The sequence below is a fragment of the Oncorhynchus clarkii genome, chromosome 8 (genome assembly GCF_045791955.1).
Source record: "Oncorhynchus clarkii lewisi isolate Uvic-CL-2024 chromosome 8, UVic_Ocla_1.0, whole genome shotgun sequence".
Lineage (NCBI taxonomy): Eukaryota > Metazoa > Chordata > Actinopteri > Salmoniformes > Salmonidae > Oncorhynchus > Oncorhynchus clarkii.
In genome coordinates, this window is record NC_092154.1 from 24,057,387 (window position 1) to 24,080,816 (window position 23,430).

At 41.2% G+C, this 23,430-nt stretch overlaps 1 protein-coding gene across 1 annotated transcript; it reads right to left on the reverse strand.

The window, feature by feature from the left end:
• Positions 1 to 11,728: 11,728 nt before the first annotated feature.
• LOC139415593 (endothelin-1) lies at positions 11,729 to 22,062 on the reverse strand. The gene is made up of 4 exons (XM_071163706.1): positions 22,002 to 22,062; positions 16,375 to 16,540; positions 11,989 to 12,117; positions 11,729 to 11,881 (listed from the first exon to the last, which is right to left on the reverse strand). The coding sequence occupies exons 1-4, from the start codon at positions 22,060 to 22,062 to the stop codon at positions 11,752 to 11,754; spliced, it is 486 nt and encodes a 161-aa protein (XP_071019807.1). The 3' UTR covers positions 11,729 to 11,751.
• Between the last annotated feature and the right edge of the window lie 1,368 nt (positions 22,063 to 23,430).

Below are 23,430 nucleotides of genomic sequence, written 5' to 3' on the forward strand. Positions count from 1 at the left end.
TAACCCTGATATTTGTCATGTCAAGTTCTATGTACCAGATGAGTTTGCTGTAAGACATAACGGTTACGACTGTTTAATTCATTCTCAATTTACACTTACTGACTGTTCTTCTCTGCACAGTTGCCAAGTCTTCGCAATGTGGTTTACTCAGAATATCCAATATGTGGTTGGGTGCATATGTGCTGGGAAGAGGTTGATATTCTAGTCATGCTTGCTGCCAGAAGTCAAAGAGGGAAACATAAGGTTTCAAACCATTTTTCACACTCAAACATTGAAATGATATGGTTTCCCCTTCTTGACTTCGGGAACTGTGTTTTAATGCCTCATAATCTGGGAAGCCACGGTGGTCCAGTCTTAGAGAGATGTGATGCCTCATCCCTGCCAACATTCACATTTCTATTGTTGACAAACTACACTGTCATCATAACTGACCTGACAATTTTGACCAGAAGAGTTCAGGCTTCCCACCATTCTTGCTACATCTGCCTCTCACAAATGTAGATACCTCTGTATTGTATTACATCAGATTGACAGACCATAGCATTTACACACTATACCGTTTACATAATCTCATAAGAAAGCAGAGTCATCCTAAATATTTTATACTATCCTATTTACAGTACATGTGGTATTGATGCTTGTACAAAAGCTGAAGAACATACGCTCATCCAGGTGCTTTCCGCAACTCATGGAAAACATTAAGGAAAAAGCTGCACACTGCTGCTCATGCTCCCAGGTGATTTTATTTATAACAACGTTTCGACCTTCCGGCACCCTTGATGCTTGTTGTCCCTCAGACTTTTGTGTAGAGACGTACTTCACAGAAAAGGATATTACTAGCATCATCAAATGCATCGATGTGGCGGTCACGAAATTTCGTCAGCGGGTGATTGTCAAGAGAATAACTCGTAATTAGCCGTTAATCAACATAAACACATATAGCGTCTCCAGGCTCCCACACATATCCTACAAGCCATTTTCAAAAGTAGAATACATCCATGTAATATAGCCTACACATTCACAACAAATTCATTATTTATTTTAGACAGGCCTAAAAAAGAAGGATATGAAGCAAATGTTTTCTATTTCAGAAGAACAATAATAGCATTGTCCCGGCGTCAAAAGAAGTAGACCAAAGTGCAGCGTGGTCAGCGTACATTTTCATTTTTACTTAAAATGTCGCCAACAAAACCAGAAACGAAAAACAACCATGAAGCTTACAGGGCTATAGTGCCACTAACAAAGTTAACTACCCACACTGAAGGATGGGAAAAAGGGCTACCTAAGTACGATTCCCAAACAGAGACAACGATAGACAGCTGTCCCTGATTGAGAACCATACCCGGCCAAAACATAGAAATAAAGAAACATAGAAAACAAAACATAGAATGCCCACCCCACATCACACCCTGACCTAACCAAATAGAGAAATAGAACGCCCCCCCCCCCAAAAAAAAGTACAAAAGTCTATATATTCTAGTCTGTGCAATAAATAAATATTCCAAACATAGTCTGGGACAGCTGTGGGATGCGATAGATCCCAAATTAATACAACCACTAGCATGTTCCATTAGCGGAATACACCATTATCGAAAGTGACCGCAAATGCAATTATGCATGTAATGCTTTTATTATAAAGGTGCGTTTTTATGGTGAAAATTATCTTCTCCAATTCATGCTAACTGATGTTGTCGGTGTCATGTGTTGATAGGCGGTTGATGCGTCAGGTCTGCTCTCAGCAGATGTGTGTCTGTCTGGTCCGGGGTAACGGGTCAGGTAAGGTAACATGACCCCAGCGATAACCTCTCAGGATGTAAACAGACTTATTCTCGATAACATGGCTCAGATCCTTGCATAACAACAGGTGGATCAGAGAAAGACAACTTCTGGAGAGATATTGAAACTGCTCATAACCTGTAGTGGCTACATTCATTTAGTTTTCTTAGAATTTAGACATAATCAAATATTGTGGCACAGGCAGAATCTTAAACAGGGTTTGCTCGATGGGCATTGCTGCAGTTGAATATACCAGTGTACTATTCACTATTATGTTGTTATTTGTTTGTTCGGTTTGAGTTCCCAATGGAATCTATTATGAAAAATTAAGAACAGATTCACTCAACTATCCATTGACACTGCTTTTGGAATGATCTGGCATGGAATTAACAGTTGATCTGATGATATATGACTTCTTCTGAGCACAAAAATGTCAAATATGAAGTTTCAATAAGCAAAACAGATAAATATTTTTTTATCATCCGGAAAAGATTACTCAGCATCTGGTGCCTTCGTGATGTGTGTCGTGAAGAAATATACACACTTTTTTTCTGGAGATATTGTATGAATGAACTCGGTGCTCCAAAGAATTCCATCTAAAGTAAATCATCATATACTGTATGTCGGGAAGAGATGAGACCTACAAGGACTTCAAAACACATCCCTCTGGCTCCTACTCTAAGATCTACATTTTCCTGACATTATTCCATGAAGGTGAGGTTTCCCTTCCCTTGTTAGATTGACTTGACAAGCCACACTCTTAGATACAGCAAACGGGACTTCAAGAGGGTTATTTGGCTGTCCCCAGAACAGGGCCCTTTTTAGTCACAGGTAGAACCGTTTTTGGTTACAGGTAAGAACCCTTTAGGGTAGCATATAGAACCATCTGAGGAAAGGGTTCTACTTGGAACCAAAAATGGTTCATCAAAGGGTTCTCCTATAGGGACCCCGAAGAACGCTTTTAGGTTCTAGACAGCAATTTATTTTCTAAGAGTGCATGTTTAACGTTTACAAGCTCAGTGACGGTCTTTACAGGGCCCTGTGTAGGCCTGATGTGGAAGTCTGTGGGCTGTTCACTTCACCACTGAGGAGAAGGTAGAGGCAGAGAGAGAGTATTTGTTCTTCCCCCTCTCTGGGTAAATGAAAACCCCACACATTCCTCCCAGAGGTTTCCTGTAGAAACCTTCCTGTGAGGTAAACCAAACACGTTCCTGGGGACGCTGGAAAAGGAGGAAGAGAGGGAGGGAGGCACTGGCAGCCACACAATGATAAGGGGGGAAGCCATAGCAGCAGTCATATACTAAACATTCTAAATTAAGGTATAGATATTAGTAACATACACTACTAAACTTATATACATGTAGAGGAGTATGCATGGCCTATTTCTCTCCAGTTATCTCGGCCTGTTGACCAGACTGTTTTTAGACTACCTCAGACTGGAGGATGGCACATGGAGAATAAACAACAACAAAAACAAAAGGCAGAGTCAACATTATTGGGTTTTAAAATAGCTACCTAGAGCTGTGGAAACAAGCCTTCCCCATTAATCTCGACGATAATCATGCTCCTGTTTGATGCCAGGGCGCCTTGGCACAGACACTTTTATCTGCCTGCCTCCCCTCTCCTCCTCTCCTACAGGAGACTCACAATGATGTGGAGACAGGGTACACTCACAACAATTATCTGGAATGAATTAATTCCCCCACATCTTCCAGTGGCAGGGTGTATGTATGACAGTGTCTGTTGTCTGTTCTTCTCCAGACATGGCACTGACGTGGTAGGTGCAGTCAGTCAACAAAGTATCAGTAGTCAGAAAACACCCTGCAAGAAAGGAACTCTTCAGAGAAATGGAAGGGTAATTACACAACCAGACGATTGGGCCATTTAGAAACTCTGTCTGGCTAGACAGGCAACGCAAGTGGTTAGATTGATCTGCAGGTCACATGTGCAACTCACCTGGGTTACTACAATTGTATTTACCAGTTATAATATTCTTGTGCTATTTAACTATAAATAGCTTAGCTGTTTCGAGAGGACGTGGCCTTAGCTTCACCTAGCTCCCTGGTCACACTAGATCTGACCCTCAAGACCCATCTGTAAAACATATGCCCCCTCAAGATTCTGAGCCTGCCTGGCAAAGCCCCCTAATGAGTGAGCATAATATACAGGGAATTTCTCAGAGCTGCTAATGAGAACCTTGATGACCTTGCACCTAGCTGGTGGGTTCCCCCCACCCAGTTAGTGGCAGTGCTGGCACACTAGCTACAGTAACACATGGGGGTCACACTTGGAAAATCAGAGAGGGGGCTAACTACTGTGGCGCTGGTTGCACGGAATGATGAAAGGTCTGACTGCACAGAGATGCTTGGGGAAATAGTCACAACGGGGGACCAGCTTGTGTGTGTTTCAGGGGAAGGAGGTGTATCTGATCTCCATCAGTTAGGACTTGACATTGGTTAATCAAATTTCCCAAGTCAAGTTTTGGAAACTTTAGAGTGTTTTCTATCCTAAGCTGTCAGTTATATGCATATTCTAGCATCTTGTCCTGACAAAATAGCCCGTTTACTCTGGGAACGTTATTTTTCCAAAAATGAAAATACTGCCCCCCAGTTACAAGAAGTTGTTTAAAATCCGATCCAACAATAATATCAAAGGGTTAGAAATCAATGGCTTAAAAACAACGATGTTATGCTTTCTTTTAAATCTACAAGTTGGCTCCCTCCACAGCCTCATAGATGATCTAGATATTTTCTAACCTCTAAGGATATATATTACGTATTCGATCATTAAAACATGATACTTTGACTTTACCATGTGGCTTACCAATAAAATGGTCTGACGGTGATGTGGATAGACACAGTATACATACAGTTGAAGTCGGACGTTTACATACACCTTAGCCAAATACATTTAAAATCAGTTTTTCACAATTCCTGACATTTAATCATAGTAAAAATTCCCTGTCTTGGGCCAGATAAGATCACCACTTTATTTTAAGAATGTGAAATGTCAGAATAATAGTAGAGAGAATTATTTATTTCAGCTTTTATTTATTTCATCGCGTTCCCAGTGGGTCAGAAGTTTAGCATTGCCTTTAAATTGTTTAATTTGTGTCAAACGGCAGGGTAGCCTAGTGGTTAGAGTGTTCGACTAGTAAGCGGAAGGTTGCAAGTTCAAACCCCTGAGCTTACAAGGTACAAATCTGTCATTCTGCCCCTGAACAGGCACTGTTCATAGGCTGTCATTGAAAATAAGAATTTGGTGTAACTGAGTCAGCTTGCTTGCACATGCTGTTTCTATAGGATTGAGGTCAGGGCTTTGTTATGGCCACTTCAACACCTTGACTTTGTTGTCCTTAAGCCATTTGCCACAACTTTGGAAGTACGCTTGGGGTCATTGTCCATTTGGAAGACCCATTTGCGACCAAGCTTTAACTTCCTCACTGATGTCTTGAGATGTTGCTTTAATATATCCACATAATTTTCCTCCCTCATGTTGCCATCTATTTTGTGAAGTGCACCAGTCCCTCCTGCAGCAAAGCACCCCTACAACATGTTGCTGCCACCCCCGTGCTTCACGGTTGAGATGGTGTTCTTCGGCTTGCAAGTCTCCCCCAAACATAACGATGGTCATTATGGCCAAACAGTTCTATTTTTGTTTCATGAGACCAGAGATCATACAAAAAGTATGATCTTTGTCCCCAAGTGCAGTTGCAAACTGTAGTCTGGCTTTTTTTATGGTGGTTTTTGAGCAGTGGCTTCTTCCTTGCTGAGTGGCCTTTCAGGTTATGTCAATATAGGACTCGTTTTACTATGGATATAGATACTTTTGTATCTGTTTCCTCCAGCATCTTCACAAGGTCCTTTGCTGTTGTTCTGGGATTGATTTGCACTTTTCACACCAAAGTACGTTCATCTCTAGGAGACAGAACACGTCTCCTTCCTGAGCGATATGATGGCTGTGTGGTCCCATGGTGTTTATACTTGCGTACTATTGTTTGTACAGATGAACATGGTACCTTCAAGGAATTGGAAATTGCTCCCAAGGATGAACCAGACTTGTGGAGGTCTACAATTTGTTTTCTGAGGTCTTGGCTGATTTCTTTTGATTTCCCCATGATGTTAAGCAAAGAGGCACTGAGTTTGAAGGTAGGCCTTGAAATACATCCACAGGAGCACCTCTAATTGACTCAAATTATGTTAATTAGACTATCAGAATCTTCTAAATCCATGACATAACTTTCTGGAATTTTCCAAGCTGTTTAAAGGCACATTCAACTTAGTGTATGTCAACTTCTGACCCACTGGTATTGTAATACAGTGAATTATACGTTAAATAATCTGAAGGTAAACAATTGTTGGAAAAATTATTTGCCTTAGAACGTTGGTTGCAATTTCAGTTTAATCCACCAGAAAAGACAGAACAAATAATACAACAAATATTTTGGTTAAACTCAAACACACTAATAGATTTAAAAAAACATAATTTTTTGAAAATTGTATAGTCTTTATAAATTATTTTAATGAATATGACTGGTGGAGTTACACTATGTCACACATGCAGCTCAGAAAAATATATGGAAATGTCTGCTCTTCCCAAAATTTCAACCAACTAATTGCAGATTTACCGCAAAAATGGAAGAGGAAATTGGAAGGGGGAAAAAGTAAGGAACTCGTCTGTTGGGCAAGCATTTATGACCAAAATTGGTTCAAGAAAATTGTAATAAATAAAAAGTACACCAGTTTCATTTAAGAACCAAAAAAAGGTCAGCTCTGCCATATAGATTGCTAAATAGCTGGGAAGAGATTTTCGAAGTTCCGATTTCATGACACATTGTTTATGAACTGTTATGAAACAACGCCGAATTGAAAACTCTAAATTGTTTTATTTAAATTATTATACATAATTTTGCAACCAATAGAATGTTATATAAATATATTGGGGATGCAACCATCCCAGCTCTCCAGATTTTGCTGCGAAGAGACAGAATCAGTAGATCGTGGCCTAGGGTGGTCTAGCGGTCTATGCCGCAGCCTCCGGTGCACAAATACTGCTGCAGCCTGGTTTCGAATCCTACCCACTGCTAATTTGAACACACTCTTTATCCAATACAAAATAATAGAAAGGTTCACTTTCTAGAAAAAGGTGAACTTTTGAGAAAAATCCCAGCACAGTTGAAAAATATATGGAAAATATAAATAAAAATGTAATGGTGTTGGGGGATAGATGGGACAGGTTGTGTGGAGCTGAAGAGTGGGATTAAAAACAACAAGAAAGATCATGTAAATTATGCTGTGTCCATAAAATGTATATGGGTTCAGAACTCTTGTGAAACAGCACAGTTAAAAATGTATGGCAAAGTAGAAATCAAGCTGGCTGGGATTCGGAGATGGATGGGAGGGCTTGATGATAGCTGAAGGATGGGATTAAAAACAATCAAAAGATAACTGTCGTAAGGTGCATTGTGTCCATATGTATATAGTATGTATACACTGGAAGTAGAACCTAGGTGTTGTTGTCCATTTGTTTACTTCAATTAGGAGAGGGGTGGGTAGGGTTAGGGGAAAATAATGAATGAATATATATAAATTTCCTTCTAAAATGAAATAAATAAATACAAATCCTCATAAATCTACACACAATACCCCATAATGACAACGCGAAAACGTTTTTTTGGAATGTTTGCAAATAAAATAAGATCAGAAATACTTTACTTATATAGGTATTCAGACCCTTTGCTATGAGACTCGAAATTGAGCTCAGATGAATCCTGTTTCCATTGATCATCCTTAAGATCTTTCTACAACTTGATTGGAGTCCACCTGTGGTAAATTAAATTGATTGGACATTAGTTGGAAAGGAACACACCTGTCTATACTAGGTCCCACAGTTGACAGTGCATGTCAGAGCAAAAACCAAGCCATGAGGTCGAAGGAATTGTCCATAGAGCTCCGAGACAGGATTGTGTCGAGGCACCGTCTGGCCACTGGGGAAGGGTACCAACATATTTCTGCAGCATTGAAGGTCCCCAAGAACACAGTGAACTCCATATTTCTTAAATGGAAGAGGTTTCGAACCAGCAAGACTCTTCCTAGAGCTGGCCGCCCGAGTCAAACTGAGCAATTGGGGGAAAAGGGCCTTGGTCAGGAAGTTGGTCACTCTGACAGAGCTCCAGAGATCCCCTGTGGAGATGGAAGAAACTTCCTGAAGGACAACTATCTCTGCAGCACTCCACCAAACAGGCCTTTATGGTAGAGTGGCCAGATGGAAGCCACTCCTCAGCAAAAGGCACATGACAGGCCGCTTGGAGTTTGCAAAAAAAAGTATCTAAAGATTTTCAGACCATGAGAAACAATATTCTCTGGTCTGATGAAACCCAGATTGAACTCTTTGGCCTGAATACCAAGCGTCACATCTGGAGGAAACCTGGCACCATCCCTAAGGTGAATCATGGTGGTGGCAGCATCATGCTGTGGGGATGTTTTTCAGCCGCAGGGACTGAGAGACTAGTCAGGATTGAGGGAAAGATGAATGAAGCAAAGTACAGAAAGAGGTCCTTGATGAAAACCTGCTCCAGAGTGATCAGGTCATCAGACTGGGGCGAATGTTCACCTTCCAACAGGACAACGACCCTAAGCACACAACCAAGACAAGTGGCTTCCAAGCAGGAGTGGCGTCTGGACAAGTCTCTGAATGTCCTTGAGTGTCCCAGCCAGAGCCTGGACTTGAACCCGATCTAACATGAAAATAGCTGTGCAGCGACGCTCCCCATCCAGCCTGACAGAGTTTGAGAAGATCTGCAGAAAATAATGGAAAAAACTCCCCAAGTGTGTGTATGTATGTATGTATGTATGTATGTATGTATGTATGTATGTATGCGTTTACATGTGTGTGTGTATATATATATATATATATACATATATATATATATATATATATATACATATATATATATATATATATATATATATATACAGTATTACCAGTGAATATTTTGGACTCACCTACTCATTCAAGGGTTTTTCTTTATTTGTAATATTTTCCACATTGTAGAATATTAATGAAATCATCAAAACTATGAAATAACACATATGGAATCATGTAGTAACCAAACAAATATTAAACAAAGTAGCCACCCTTTGCATTGATAACAGCTTTGCACACTCGTGACATTCTCTCAACCAGCTTCACCTGGAATGCTTTTCCAACAGCCTTGAAGGAGATCCCACATATGCTGAGCAGTGGTTAGCTGATTTTCCTTCCCTCTGCGGTCCAACTCATCCCAAACCATCTCAATTGGGTTGAGGTCAGGTGATTGTGGAGGCCAGGTCATCTGATGCAGCACTCCAAAGGACAGATTTCCACCGGTCTAATTTTCATTGCTCGTGTCTCTTGGTCCAAGCAAGTCTCTTCTTCTTATTGGTGTCCTTTAGTAGTGGTTTCTTTGCAGCAACTCGACCATGAAGGCCTGATTCCCACAGTCTCCTCTAAACAGTTGAGATGTGTCTGTTACTTGAACTCTGTGAAGCATTTATTTGGACTGCAATTTCTGAGGCTGGTAACTCTAATGAAAGTATCTTCTGCAGCAGATGTAACTCTAGGTCTTCCTGTCCTGTGGCGGTCCTCATGAGAGCCAGTTTCATCATAGCGCTTGATGGTTTTTGCGACTGCACTTGAAGAACCTTAAAACGTTCTTGAAATGTTCCATATTGACTGATCTTCATGTCTTAAAGTAATGATAGACTGTCATTTCTCTTTGCTTATTTGAGCTGTTCTTGCCATAATATGGACTTGGTATTTTACCAAATAGGGCTGTCTTCTGTATACCCCCTATACCTTGTCACAACACAACTGGTTGGCTCATATGCATTAAGAAGGAAAGAAATTCCACAAATTAACTTTTAAGAAGGCACACATGTTAATTGAAATGCATTCCAGGTGACTACCTCGTGAATCAGGTTGAGAGAATGCCAAGAGTTGCTGACATCAAGGCCAAGGGTATCTACTTTGTATAATCTCAAGTATAAAATATATTTGTTTGGGTTACTATAGGATTCCATATGTGTTATTTCATAATTTTCATGTCTTCACTATTATTCTACAATGTAGAAAATATTTAAAAATTAAGAAAAACACTTGAATGAGTAGGTAAACTCTTGACCGTTACTGTTTATATGTACAATTTTTTTTATGTGGGATTGGAAATGATGCAGACAATTACATTGATGGAATCTACAATCTGTCTGCACTATTAAAGCTGATATACCCCCTATACCCCCTAAGTATAAAAAGCAAATAAAATAAACATTTGCCCCTGTGCGAACTGTCTACAGGAGACATTTGTTTCCACCTCTGTATTTGTTAGATTTATAGCCAACTGATGGCTTTAAATGGGATTTTTCTACATGCAATATCTATTTTTTTCACAAAATTGTTCAAAAGAAAACTAATTATCATGGTGCAGTTCAGAAAAAAATTGAAAGGCTTCAGCTTTACTATATCAAGTTGAAATGATATTGTGTTGTGTGTGTAGAATTGGTCCATTTAGATTTTCCCCATGGGATGGTTGGATGTGCCACAGTAATCTAAAGGAAAACCTTGCAAACAACCCTGTTAACAATAATAGAGCATAGTCAAGGAAATTGCAGCAACAGAAAGCCACAAGTCATGCAGCGAGAAGCTGAGTTATTTTCCTCTGAGTGGTGAGAACAGCTTTGTGGGAGAAGATTAGATAGGGTTGAGGCTGTAATCATGTTCAATCCAGCGGTCCTGTGGGCTTCTTCATGCTGGCAGAACGACGCTCCGCAGGGAGCACAGAGAGGACACTGATCCCCAGAGCAACGCTTGACCTGACCGCAAGGTGACCAGAGAAGAGAAGAGGTATGATGATTGGCTGACAGCCACTATCCTTTTGATCCATAAATGCGGGACAGGCTAGGGCGTTCGGCCAATGAACATTCCTTCATTGTAAGTGATACATAATGTACTGTACATACCACACACACTTCTTAGTCTGTGCCTATACGGAACATTTCACAGGCAGATCTAGACTCAAGGGGTTGATGGAAGATCACTGTAACAAACAAGGGACTATTGTAATAAAACCACACTGTAAAAGGATGTTGTTTAGATTTGAATGTATTAGCTATAAAATCATCTCACAAACAAAATAAATAGACATTTGATCATCTTTTAAACAATACTGGTGCTCAAACAAACCTGCATAGCTAGTTATCAGATACTATGTCAATACAGACTAGCTTTGTACCCTGTAGAAATAGTAATACTGTATGGAATGGGTTTTTCTTCAGCGGTCTGGTAGCCTTGCAGGTTTGCTTGAATACCAGCCCTAGTCTGGAATCCATGTCTTGGTAACAATGCAATTTTAATTGTAACACCGGTATTCAAACTTGTTCAGCAGGGACTATTTTGGCAACCCCGACGTTGAATACCACTGCCGTGACATGTAAACTCTACTTGAATACCTTTTGGATATATGATGCGTTAAATGACCCACCTGTCCTAGATCACACACCCTGTCTAGTTTGATACATACTGTAACTCACTTTTAAGACCCGTGAACTGCATTGCTTTCCATTTCTAGCATTTCTTTCACATTCTAACTACATGACAGCGAAAGGATGTCGAGGCCAAAACAGTGTAACATGCAGAAACAACATTGACAGAGATACAAGACATTTTTACATGTAACATCTTAAATACTGCTCATTTATGCATTACTGTAACTATATAACTTCATTTGATTTGAAAATTACGTATGTACTGTATGTTGTAAAGTAAAAAATATTTATGTACAGCATTCAAACATTTGAGAATGAGTCACAATCACAAAAAGACTGCAAAGTTACAACATTTCATAAATACGTTTCAGAAGTGCCCCACCACTGTACAATGTCCTTTTGCGTCATATTGTAAAAGAGACCAATCAGATGACATGAAACTAGGGTGATGAAACTAGTGTCCATTCTCTTCTTTCAGGTTTCTTGCGTTAAGTGTTTGTTGGATCCTTTTATTTGACATTTCAGCCTTATATCTCTTCTTCAAATTTGTCGCAAATGTCCTCTTGACCAAATCATTTTGACCTCTATAAAAACAAAGAAATCATGACAGTGTTAACTCTTTTCCTCTCAATATTTGATACGGGATAGCAATGATGTTAACACATTTCAAGTGTGATTCAAGAACACTTACTCTTTGAGTGTACGCAAGGCAGAGCAGAAGTAAAGACACTCAAAGTCCCTTCTCTTCAGGCAGACGCACCGTCCCACCTCTCTCCTCAGTCGAACAGGGAAGGAGCCCACTCCATATGGCACTACCTGACTGGAGAAAGAGTTAAGGGAATGATGAGATCACGATGTACATGCACTGATAAACACAACAGCTTTGAATTTTATGTATTGTCTTTTTCAACTTACAAAGGGAACTCAGTGTTTTATTTTACCACAGCACAGAATGTCAGGAATTAATTTTTCAAGTGCTCTTAAGACCCCTTAAGGTATCAAAAAATATATATAAAACAATTATTGGATGACACATTGAATTTGGCATTACTGTTATTAGCCAATAGAAATGCATTGAATTACAGATTCACAACATGGAACAACAGATAGTCCCGCCAAAAATCTAAACGAAGTTTGTTCTGAAGTGTCTGTCCTATATCTGAGAGATATAAGATCAGGAAACAATTTTTGTTTTATTTACATATATTTATCCCTTTATTTTAGGTACTAAACTATCTCCATATATACAGTTGAAGTCGGAAGTTTACATACACTTAGGTTGGCGTTTTTTAACCACTCAACAAATGTCTTGTTAACAAACTATAGTTTTGGCAAGTCGGTTAGAACATCTACTTTGTGCATCTACAAGTCATTTTTACAACAATTATTTACTGACAGATTATTTCACTTATAATTCACTGTATCACAAAACCAGTGGGTTAGAAGTTTACATACACTAATTTGACTGTGCCTTTAAAACAGCTTGGAAAATTCCAGAAAATTATGTCATCGCTTTAGAAGCTACTGATAGGCTAATTGACATCATTTGAGTCAATTGGAGGTGTACCTGTGGATGTATTTCAAGGCTTACATTCAAACCCAGTGCCTCTTTGCTTGACATCATGGGAAAAAAAATAATCAACCGAGACCTCAGAAAACAAATTGTAGACCTCCACAAGTCTGGTTCATCTGTACAAACAATAGTACTCAAGTATAAACTCCATGGGACCACGCAGCCGTCATACCGTTCAGGAAGGAGACATGTTCTGTCTCCGAGAGATGAACGTACTTTGGTGCGAAAAGTGATCAATCCCAGAACAACAGCAAAGGACCTTGTGAAGATGATGGAGGAAACCAGTGCAAAGTACCTATATCCACAGTAAAACAAGTCCAATATTGACATAACCTGAAGTACCACTAAGCAAGGAAGAAGCCACTGCTCCAAAATCGCCATAAAAAAGCCAGACTATGGTTTGCAACTGCACATGGGGACAAAGATTGTACTTTTTGGAGAAATATCCTCTGGTCTGATGAAACAAAAATAGAACTGTTTGGCCATAATGACCATCGTTATGTTTGGATGAAAAAGGGGGAAGGCTGCAAGCTGAAGAACACCATCCCAACCATGAAGCACGGGGTGGCAGCATCATATTGTGGAGGTGCTTTGCTGCAGGAGGGACTGGTGCCCTTCTCAAAATAGATGGCGACATGAGGGAGGAAAATTATGTGGATATATTGAAGCAACATCTCAAGTTAAAGCTTGGTCGCAAATGGGTCTTCCAAATGGACAATGACCCCAAGCATACTTCCAAAGTTGTTTTAAAATGCCTTAAGGACAACAAAGTCAAGGTATTTTAGTGGCCATCACAAAGCCCTGACCTCAATCCTATAGATAATTTGTGGGCAGAACTGAAAAAGTGTGTGCGAGCAAAGAGGCCTACAAACCTGACTCAGTTACACCAGCTCTGTCAGGAGGAATGGGCCAAAATTCATCCAACTTATTGTTGGAAGCTTGAGGAAGGCTACCCAAAACGTTTGACCCAAGTTAAACAATTTAAAGGCAATGCTACCAAATACTAATTGAGCGTATGTAAACTTCTGACCCACTGGGAATGTGAAGAATGAAATGAAAGCTGAAATAAGTAATTCTCTCTACTATTATTCTTGACATTTCACATTCTTAAAATAAAGTGGTGATCCTAACTGACATAAAACAGGGAATTTTTACTTGGATTGAATGTCAGGAATTGTGAAAAACTGAGGTTAAATGTATTTGGCTAAGGTGTATGTAGCTTCAACTGTACTTCCATTCACTTTTTGAACTAGTACCAGGACCTTACGGCCCAAACCATTTGGATGCTACAGACAGAAGCCATCATGTTCTTGAGAGTCTTCAACTTTCAACAGAGTGGTCATAAAACAGACAGATTTTGGTATGTTAATTAGATTTCCGCAGGGACAGAGAAATTGTGGGCTAATTGCTCAATATCCTATATTATATCTCTATTGGCACCCACAAAATGTTTTTATAGAACCAACGAGGCAGATCACGTAAATAAAGCTGCATGGCCCTGAAAAGCTGGGCAAACACTGGTGTCTAGTGAGTCTCGAGGGTATAATGTATTAAACCTGTCTTACAGGACACAGAGAGGACGCCAGTCCTCCATAACACATGTATATATCCTAAAGCTGCTGCTTCATTGCTCTGGATATTAACCTGATCCTGAAGCCAACCAGAGCCAGTCTGCCTGCCCGCCATGATGTCCCACCTTACAGCCTGGGACATGTTAACAAGACCACACAGTGAACTGATTCCAGATGCCATGCACGACTCAAAGCAACCCCATCAAACAGGGTCACCTCCTCCCTGTGTTCTCCACACACCGTCACACACATGCACACACACACACACACGCACACACATGCACCCATCTGTCTGACTGTCTGTCTACCTGTCTGTCTGAGCAGCCAAAACATCTGCATTCCATAAGGTGTTTTTGGCAGCTGTTGAAAGGTGACCCTTTCGTTTCCCCCCTTCGTCTCTTTCTCTCTGTTGTAGTTTAACCTCAGTATTTTTGGATGGTGAAAGCCTGTCTCTTCTCTTTATAAACTGTGAACTGTCTTAATTTCTTGAGTTGAAAGTAGATAGCTTGAGTCAACAGAATTGAGTAGAAACCATGCGAGAGTCTCAGAAAATTCTATGCTCAGTTTGGAAATTAATGATCATTTGTGAACATTCATGTGAAATGTAATATCAGTTCCTAACTACTGATTTCCATTCTTATGTTTAAGTGTGTTTGGTAGGAGGAAATGTGGTATTACCAATGATCACATAATTGCATACTACTACTGTGATTCCATGTTTAAACACAGTACCTACACTGTATAGGTCTTGGTCTTTAGCAGCTGGTTTTAGGCTAACCATTGGAAAGGATATTGGAAAACTCATAGAAACCTGGGACTTTTAGAACACACGAGGAAACAAGGAATTCAGAAGAGAGGGCAGATGCCCTAACCGCTCCTCTAACTAATTGGATGTGGGATATTTGGATCAGGAAGTACTGTATGTTCAGATCCAACTTATTGTGAGTCGACTGTAATGTTGAAGTTCACTGGTATTCACCTTTACTCGTGTTAAACAAAAAGCTTCAGCAGGAAAGAGTTGAGAGAGAAAGTCTGAGTTGATGATAGACAGTAACTTAAATTAAATCCTTGACACTGTGGTTTTGAGTTTTATGAAGAACCACAAATCATCCAGCTCATTACACTCTGATGTGATAATAAATCACACACAAAAAACCTGTGGCTTCTCAGAACACTGTCACAACATTTTTTAAATGTAACCTTTATTTAACTAGGCAAGTCAGTTTAGAACAAATTCTTATTTACAATGACGGCCTACCGGGGAACAGTGACTTAACTGCCTTGTTCAGGGGCAGAACTACAGATTTTTACATTGTCAGCTCAGGGATTCGATCCAGCAACCTTTCGGTACTGGCCCAACACTCTAACCACTAGGCTACCTGCCATCCCATATCATGGCTTAATTTGCAATTATAAACAGGGTGGTTTGATCCCTGAATGTTGATTGGCTGACAGCAGTGGTATACGGTCTGATATACCATGGCTGTCAGCCAATCAGCATTCAGGGCTCAAACCACCCAGTTTATAATTGCAAAACATTTATTTTTACTGCTCTAATTATGTTGGCAACCAAGTTTATAATAGCAATAAGGCACCTCGGGGGTTTGTGATTATGGTCAATATACCACAGCTAAAGGCTGTATCCAGCCACTCCTCGTTGCGTCGTGCTTAACAACAGCCTTTAGCCCCCAACAAGCCTTATTTCTAAAATATACTCTACAATATGGCTCAATATGCAAATATGATACAGCGTGAGAAATGATAATTAAAATGTTATGTATCTCCACCTTTTCAATATGTACAACTTAACAAAGTACAGACAAACCTCTCTGTTTTCACAACACAGATATCTCTGTCGTAGATATCTTTCTACCTACGTTTTGTTTATGAGAGGGTGAGTTGTGCTGTGAGATGTTGTTCTTGATGAACTCACCTAGGAGTGTTGACCCAGACGATGCCAATGTGGCAGAAGTACACACATTCTTTATCATTCAGGTTCTCACAGGAACAACGCTTCTCCCGCCGTAGGGGTCTGTAGATGAGCTGCATCACGGGGCCCTCCTCTGCGCCAGGCCCAGGGGCAGTGGAGTCTGAGTATGCTAGGAGAGAAGGAACAACCCCATGAATAAAGCATTATATAAAAAATAATACTATAAGCTGATGAAACTTTTACAAGGACAGACGGTACAGAACTGGGAGATTGCAGTCACTCCATTTTCATTCTGTTCTGAGGTATGCACTGTAGATCATTTGGCACTGCTAATGCTGTTCTAATCTCTACACATCAGGCCCATCTTACTGTACACTTTTCAAAAGGGCCAACAGTCTATAGAACAATCCACTTATTGTCTGTCCTCCAGCCCATCTCACTGTCTATAGCCCATCTCGCTGTCTATAGCCCATCTCACTGTCTATAGCCCATCTCACTGTCTATAGCCCATCTCGCTGTCTATAGCCCATCTCACTGTCTATAGCCCATCTCACTGTCTATAGCCCATCTCTCTGTCTATAGCCCATCTCACTGTCTATAGCCCATCTCACTGTCTATAGCCCATCTCACTGTCTATAACCCATCTCACTGTCTATAGCCCATCTCACTGTCTATAGCCCATCTCAATGTCTATAGCCCATCTCACTGTCTATAGCCCATCTCACTGTCTATAGCCCATCTCACTGTCTATAGCCCATCTCTCTGTCTATAGCCCATCTCTCTGTCTATAGCCCATCTCTCTGTCTATAGCCCATCTCTCTGTCTATAGCCCATCTCTCTGTCTATAGCCCATCTCACTGTCTATAGCCCATCTCTCTGTCTATAGCCCATCTCTCTGTCTATAGCCCATCTCACTGTCTATAGCCCATCTCACTGTCTATAGCCCATCTCACTGTCTATAGCCCATCTCACTGTCTATAGCCCATCTCACTGTCTATAGCCCATCTCACTGTCTATAGCCCATCTCTCTGTCTATAGCCCATCTCTCTGTCTATAGCCCATCTCTCTGTCTATAGCCCATCTCACTGTCTATAGCCCATCTCTCTGTCTATAGCCCATCTCACTGTCTATAGCCCATCTCTCTGTCTATAGCCCATCTCACTGTCTATAGCCCATCTCTCTGTCTATAGCCCATCTCACTGTCTATAGCCCATCTCTCTGTCTATAGCCCATCTCACTGTCTATAGCCCATCTCACTGTCTATAGCCCATCTCACTGTCTATAGCCCATCTCACTGTCTATAGCCCATCTCACTGTCTATAGCCCATCTCACTGTCTATAGCCCATCTCACTGTCTATAGCCCATCTCACTGTCTATAGCCCATCTCACTGTCTATAGCCCATCTCTCTGTCTATAGCCCATCTCACTGTCTATAGCCCATCTCACTGTCTATAGCCCATCTCACTGTCTATAGCCCATCTCTCTGTCTATAGCCCATCTCTCTGTCTATAGCCCATCTCTCTGTCTATAGCCCATCTCACTGTCTATAGCCCATCTCTCTGTCTATAGCCCATCTCACTGTCTATAGCCCATCTCTCTGTCTATAGCCCATCTCACTGTCTATAGCCCATCTCTCTGTCTATAGCCCATCTCACTGTCTATAGCCCATCTCTCTGTCTATAGCCCATCTCTCTGTCTATAGCCCATCTCTCTGTCTATAGCCCATCTCACTGTCTATAGCCCATCTCTCTGTCTATAGCCCATCTCACTGTCTATAGCCCATCTCACTGTCTATAGCCCATCTCACTGTCTATAGCCCACTGTCTATAGCCCATCTCACTGTCTATAGCCCATCTCACTGTCTATAGCCCATCTCACTGTCTATAACCCATCTCACTGTCTATAGCCCATCTCTCTGTCTATAGCCCATCTCTCTGTCTATAGCCCATCTCACTGTCTATAGCCCATCTCTCTGTCTATAGCCCATCTCTCTGTCTATAGCCCATCTCTCTGTCTATAGCCCATCTCTCTGTCTATAGCCCATCTCTCTGTCTATAGCCCATCTCTCTGTCTATAGCCCATCTCACTGTCTATAGCCCATCTCACTGTCTATAGCCCATCTCACTGTCTATAGCCCATCTCTCTGTCTATAGCCCATCTCACTGTCTGTAGCCCATCTCTCTGTCTATAGCCCATCTCTCTGTCTATAGCCCATCTCACTGTCTATAGCCCATCTCTCTGTCTATAGCCCATCTCTCTGTCTATAGCCCATCTCACTGTCTATAGCCCATCTCACTGTCTATAGCCCATCTCACTGTCTATAGCCCATCTCTCTGTCTATAGCCCATCTCACTGTCTATAGCCCAGCTAATTATCACAGTGAATTATTGTAATGCTTGTTTGTGTGTGAATTTATGGGTTGCCAACTTGACACCAAAAAATGACACATTCATTAATTAATTAATTCGATAGCTTTCATCCAGCCCTCCGAAAGATACTGATTATCACTGGTTATTAATTTGATGTCATTCAGACACAGTAGTACTCTCTGATAGCCCAGGTGAAGTCTAGATTATGTTGCCACTCTATGTGCGCTCTAATAGATACAGGGGATTTTTTTTTCTGATACTGCGACTGTCTACCCTGATAGTGGCACTGTCTACCCTGATAGAGCTACTGTCTACCCTGATAGAGCTACTGTCTACCCTGATAGTGTTACTGTCTACCCTGATAGAGCTACTGTCTACCCTGATAGAGCTACTGTCTACCCTGATAGAGCTACTGTCTACCCTGATAGTGTTACTGTCTACCCTGATAGAGCTACTGTCTACCCTGATAGTGGCACTGTCTACCCTGATAGAGCTACTGTCTACCCTGATAGGAGCACATTCTACCCTGATAGTGGTACTGTCTACCCTGATAGTGGTACTGTCTACCCTGATAGTGGTACTGTCTACCCTGTCAGTGGCACTGTCTACCTGATAGTGGCACTGTCTACCCTGATAGTTCACTGTCTACCCTGATAGTGGCACAGTCTACCCTGATAGTGACACTGTCTACCTAGTAACACTGTCTGGCTATTATTTTTTCCACATCTAACCCTAATATATTTCTCACAGCTTTGCATTTTCTTATGTCAATTGTATCAAACTGTTACACCCTGTAAAGGACTGTAGTTCAATAAATGTGTTATAAAACTAAAGTGGTGGAGAATCCCAAATGCCATGTGGATTTGGGTTCACCCCAATGAGTCAGTGGCGAACCACATTGTACCCTGCACAAGTTCCTCTAGTACATTCAGGAGTCTGCTGGTGCAAGCCACGAGCGCAGCTTCCAATAGCTGGGCCTGCCTCTGGCTTTTTATCACTTGAATGAAAACAGATTTCCCTTGTACACCCAAACAGTGCTCTCAGCTCTTCATAAACAAGTCTCCTTGAAAATCCCCTAATAGAGAGTCTGATCCTACAGGTGTTCAGGGGTTTACGTAAATTAGATTTGATTGGCGTAAATAGCTGAGGTAAATCATCTCCTGATCAGGAAACTGTTTTTTTTATAGTGGATTTGTTACTTTAGACTCCTCGGCGTCGAACAGACGCCCGGCCCATGGATTGTATTGTATTGGCACTTAGCATGGAAATGTTACGCTTACAAGCCTTACGTGCCTCCTGAGATGCCATGTGATTGCCAAGCAAAATTTAATTTAGCGACCTGTTTGGAGAAGTGAGCGCTCACTGCTTTAGAGGTTCAGAGGTTCAGGTTTTAGAGGTTCAGGGGTTCAGGTTTTAGAGGTTCAGGAGTTGATTGCCAAATACGTCCATGAGATTACTATTTAATCCATACCATTTAGTCCAAAAACCATCTCTGGCAGAATTTTGAGGCAATATTGTCAGAGCCCCTGGCCCTGTGCTTTTACAAGATTAGTTCTGGATATAACAGGATAACCTACCACAGATTCTATCCCTGGTAATCCTGTATATACACATGGTCTTCTTTTTGGGTGGCACAAGCAACAGTGATGCTGTGTATAACAGGGTTTATGGATTCCAGAGATTGCTGAACCAACCAATGTTAATCCATTATTATCATGTATAAGAAACAATAAACCAAAGAGTGTACTTTGACAGCGCCTAGTCAACCATGACACAGGAAATCGTTTTTAGAAGTATCTGTCTAATAACAAGGACCCATGTTAACCAATGCTCCTGGATTCCCGACTCATCTAATAAAATGAGAGAGAGGACTTTTTTCACCCCCTTCATAAAGTCTTGACTTTGACATATTATCTACAAGCTGTCTATCCATGTGACTTGGATCGACATTTATGGTGAATGTCTTTCCTGGTTCAGATCATGGGGGTGCTGTGGAATGTTAGTCCACCACCATAGCTGAATCCCTGTTTCCCTGAATCCCTGTTTCCCTGAATCCCTGTTGAATCCCTGAATCCCTGTTTCCCTGAATCCCTGTTTCCCTGAATCCCTGTTGAATCCCTGAATCCCTGTTTCCCTGAATCCCTGTTGAATCCCTGAATCCCTGTTTCCCTTCTATACCCGGGCCTGGAGAGCCCGGGTATAGAACTAACTTCTGTTCTGTGATTCCTAAGGGTATGTGCAGCACACATGGACAGCAGCACATAATGTAGAAATATTCAGACCAAAAGAGCAGTATATTCTTTTGAACATGCTAAAGGCGTTGTTCAAATTGCTCAAAAGTGCTGCATGATATAACAAAAACCCACTGTGAACACCTGTTGCATTCTATCGTCTGATCTAGAGATCTGACCTGCTGTATCTCAAGGTACAGCATCTGTAGAGAGGACTTATCTCTAGATAGTTACCTTTTTACTTTTGTTTGTGTCCTAACATTAGACTTTCAGTTTTCTCCTTCTTCGATCAAGGAGTCTGTAGGTGCTTTGGGACTTTGGGAATATATGGTATTTAGGTGTACCTGGTAGTTGAAGTGCCCGGTTGGGTATTTAATCAGAACACTGTGGTTTAGATTAGCTCGCACATAAATCCTATGGTCAATCAGTCTCAAGCATAGATAAGAACTTTGGTTGGACCGCATCTGCACATTTCTCCTATCCATTTCCCTTTACCTGTACATATGATATCATCCAAAGTTGTACAGTACAGGTATGTTTTATCGTTTGAGTTCAGATGGAATTTTCCCCTTTGTTTTGAAACGTGCACTACATAACACTGTCCTCATTCGACATGAGCACAAAAAGGATATCAGTTCACAACATTGCATCAGCAGCAAAGATCATATCAGAGGTTAGTTATGCTTATGCAAACTCACACAGAATATTGTAACTCTTGAGCAGGGGATGTGGGCAACAGTTGTCAAAATAATTTAAAACAGGCTGCACAGTTCCCAGTAGACACAATAAATCCAATTGAACCAGCTTTTGAACAACAGATAAAAGCAGACAGTAAAAGCAGACAGGCATCTGCTCACAGGCATGGCCAACATGAGGGCTCACTTACCTACTACATGTTGTCTCTATTAAACCACAGCTTAGGTGCAACAATTACACCCCACATGATAGTAAAAAACACTTTATTCCAATTGAAACAAAAAGCGCTCAATAATAATGTAAACATCTGTAATATCAGGAGAAAGTCTTTACCTTCATGTTCCAGTATCAAAACCAAAGTAGTGGTCAGGAAGTAAAAAGTGGTGAGATCCATTATTTTGTTCCAATGAGTACAAACAGTTCCAAATTCAAAAAAGATAGTGACAATTTCTCCTTGAGACACACAACAGGCAGATCGATCCAGAAGCAGGGATCAGTAAGAAGTGGAGCTCAGAGAAGCTCTGGAGTCAGTCCCAGGCTCTGGTCTGGTCTTAAGCAGCAGTACCTCAGACACCTCAAGCACCACCACACCCTCCCTCCTCCTTCCCAGACTCTGTCTCTGTCACTATTGATGCCTCTTCTCTCCCAGGGCTACCCCCACAGAGTCCCACACATGTACAACAGCCTTACATGTGTGTGTGTGTGTGTGTGTGTGTGTGTGTGTGTGTGTGTGTGTGTGTGTGTGTGTGTGTGTGTGTGTGTGTGTGTGTGTGTGTGTGTGTGTGTGTCTGTGTGTGTGTGTGTGTGTGTGTGTGTGTGTGTGTGTGTGTGTGTGTTGTACATCTGCCATGTGCTACATGCCTGCCAGTTACTGATAACATACAGCAGGAAAGAGCTACCTTGTGAGAAGAGAGTTCTGGTCCTGTAAAGTGTTCTCCCACTGACCAAAAGGTGTGCTGAAGATGTTGTCACAGTCCAAGCCAGGTGGGACTAGATTAGAGCCCTGCTATGAGTTCAGAACTAGAGAACTAGGGAAGCAGATGTTTTAGTGGGAAGGTAACTGGGGAATAATGGGTTGTCAGACTCCCAGCAGGCAGTGGATTTGGAGGCTATGTTTGGCATAGAAAGGTCTAAAGAACAAAGTCCATAGAGCTAGGGGGGGAGTATTTGGGAGGAAACCCCTCAACTTCATACAGGGAAGCTGTCTAGCACCATGTCTTTTAGCCAAACCAAGGGAAGCCCTTTGTGGTAAACCAACATTTTAATTAAAACAAAGAGTCAATTGAAACATCTCAATTGACACATCTGTGTTCCAGACATGTTGATAATTGCTCTAAGCCGGGGTATTGGGTAAAGTTTTGCTGCCTTCAAAATAGTTGACAGTACTCACATATTCCACACTTTAACCTGTGCTTTTTGTGTGTTAGATTGTTTATTTCTTTTGTACATCACATTTTGATCCTATCAAAGCCTAATATCATTGTTGGGGGTTGTGTGTGATCTATAGAAACTGTGAAGATGACCCTGGTGAGTAACCTAATCCTTAGAGACCCTCTGCGTGAAAGTTTCCTTGAGCACTCTTCAATGGGGCCTGTAACATGATCACAGTAGGTGTATACTGTTGTATTCTGAGTCACACCACAGGGGCCATTTCTTCCCACCCTCACTCCCATTTAGCAGAGTTTTAGACTTCTCATTAGTTGAGATTAGGCTTAGCTTTACATTCAGGAGAGATAATTAAAGGCTTGGCGAAACACAAAAC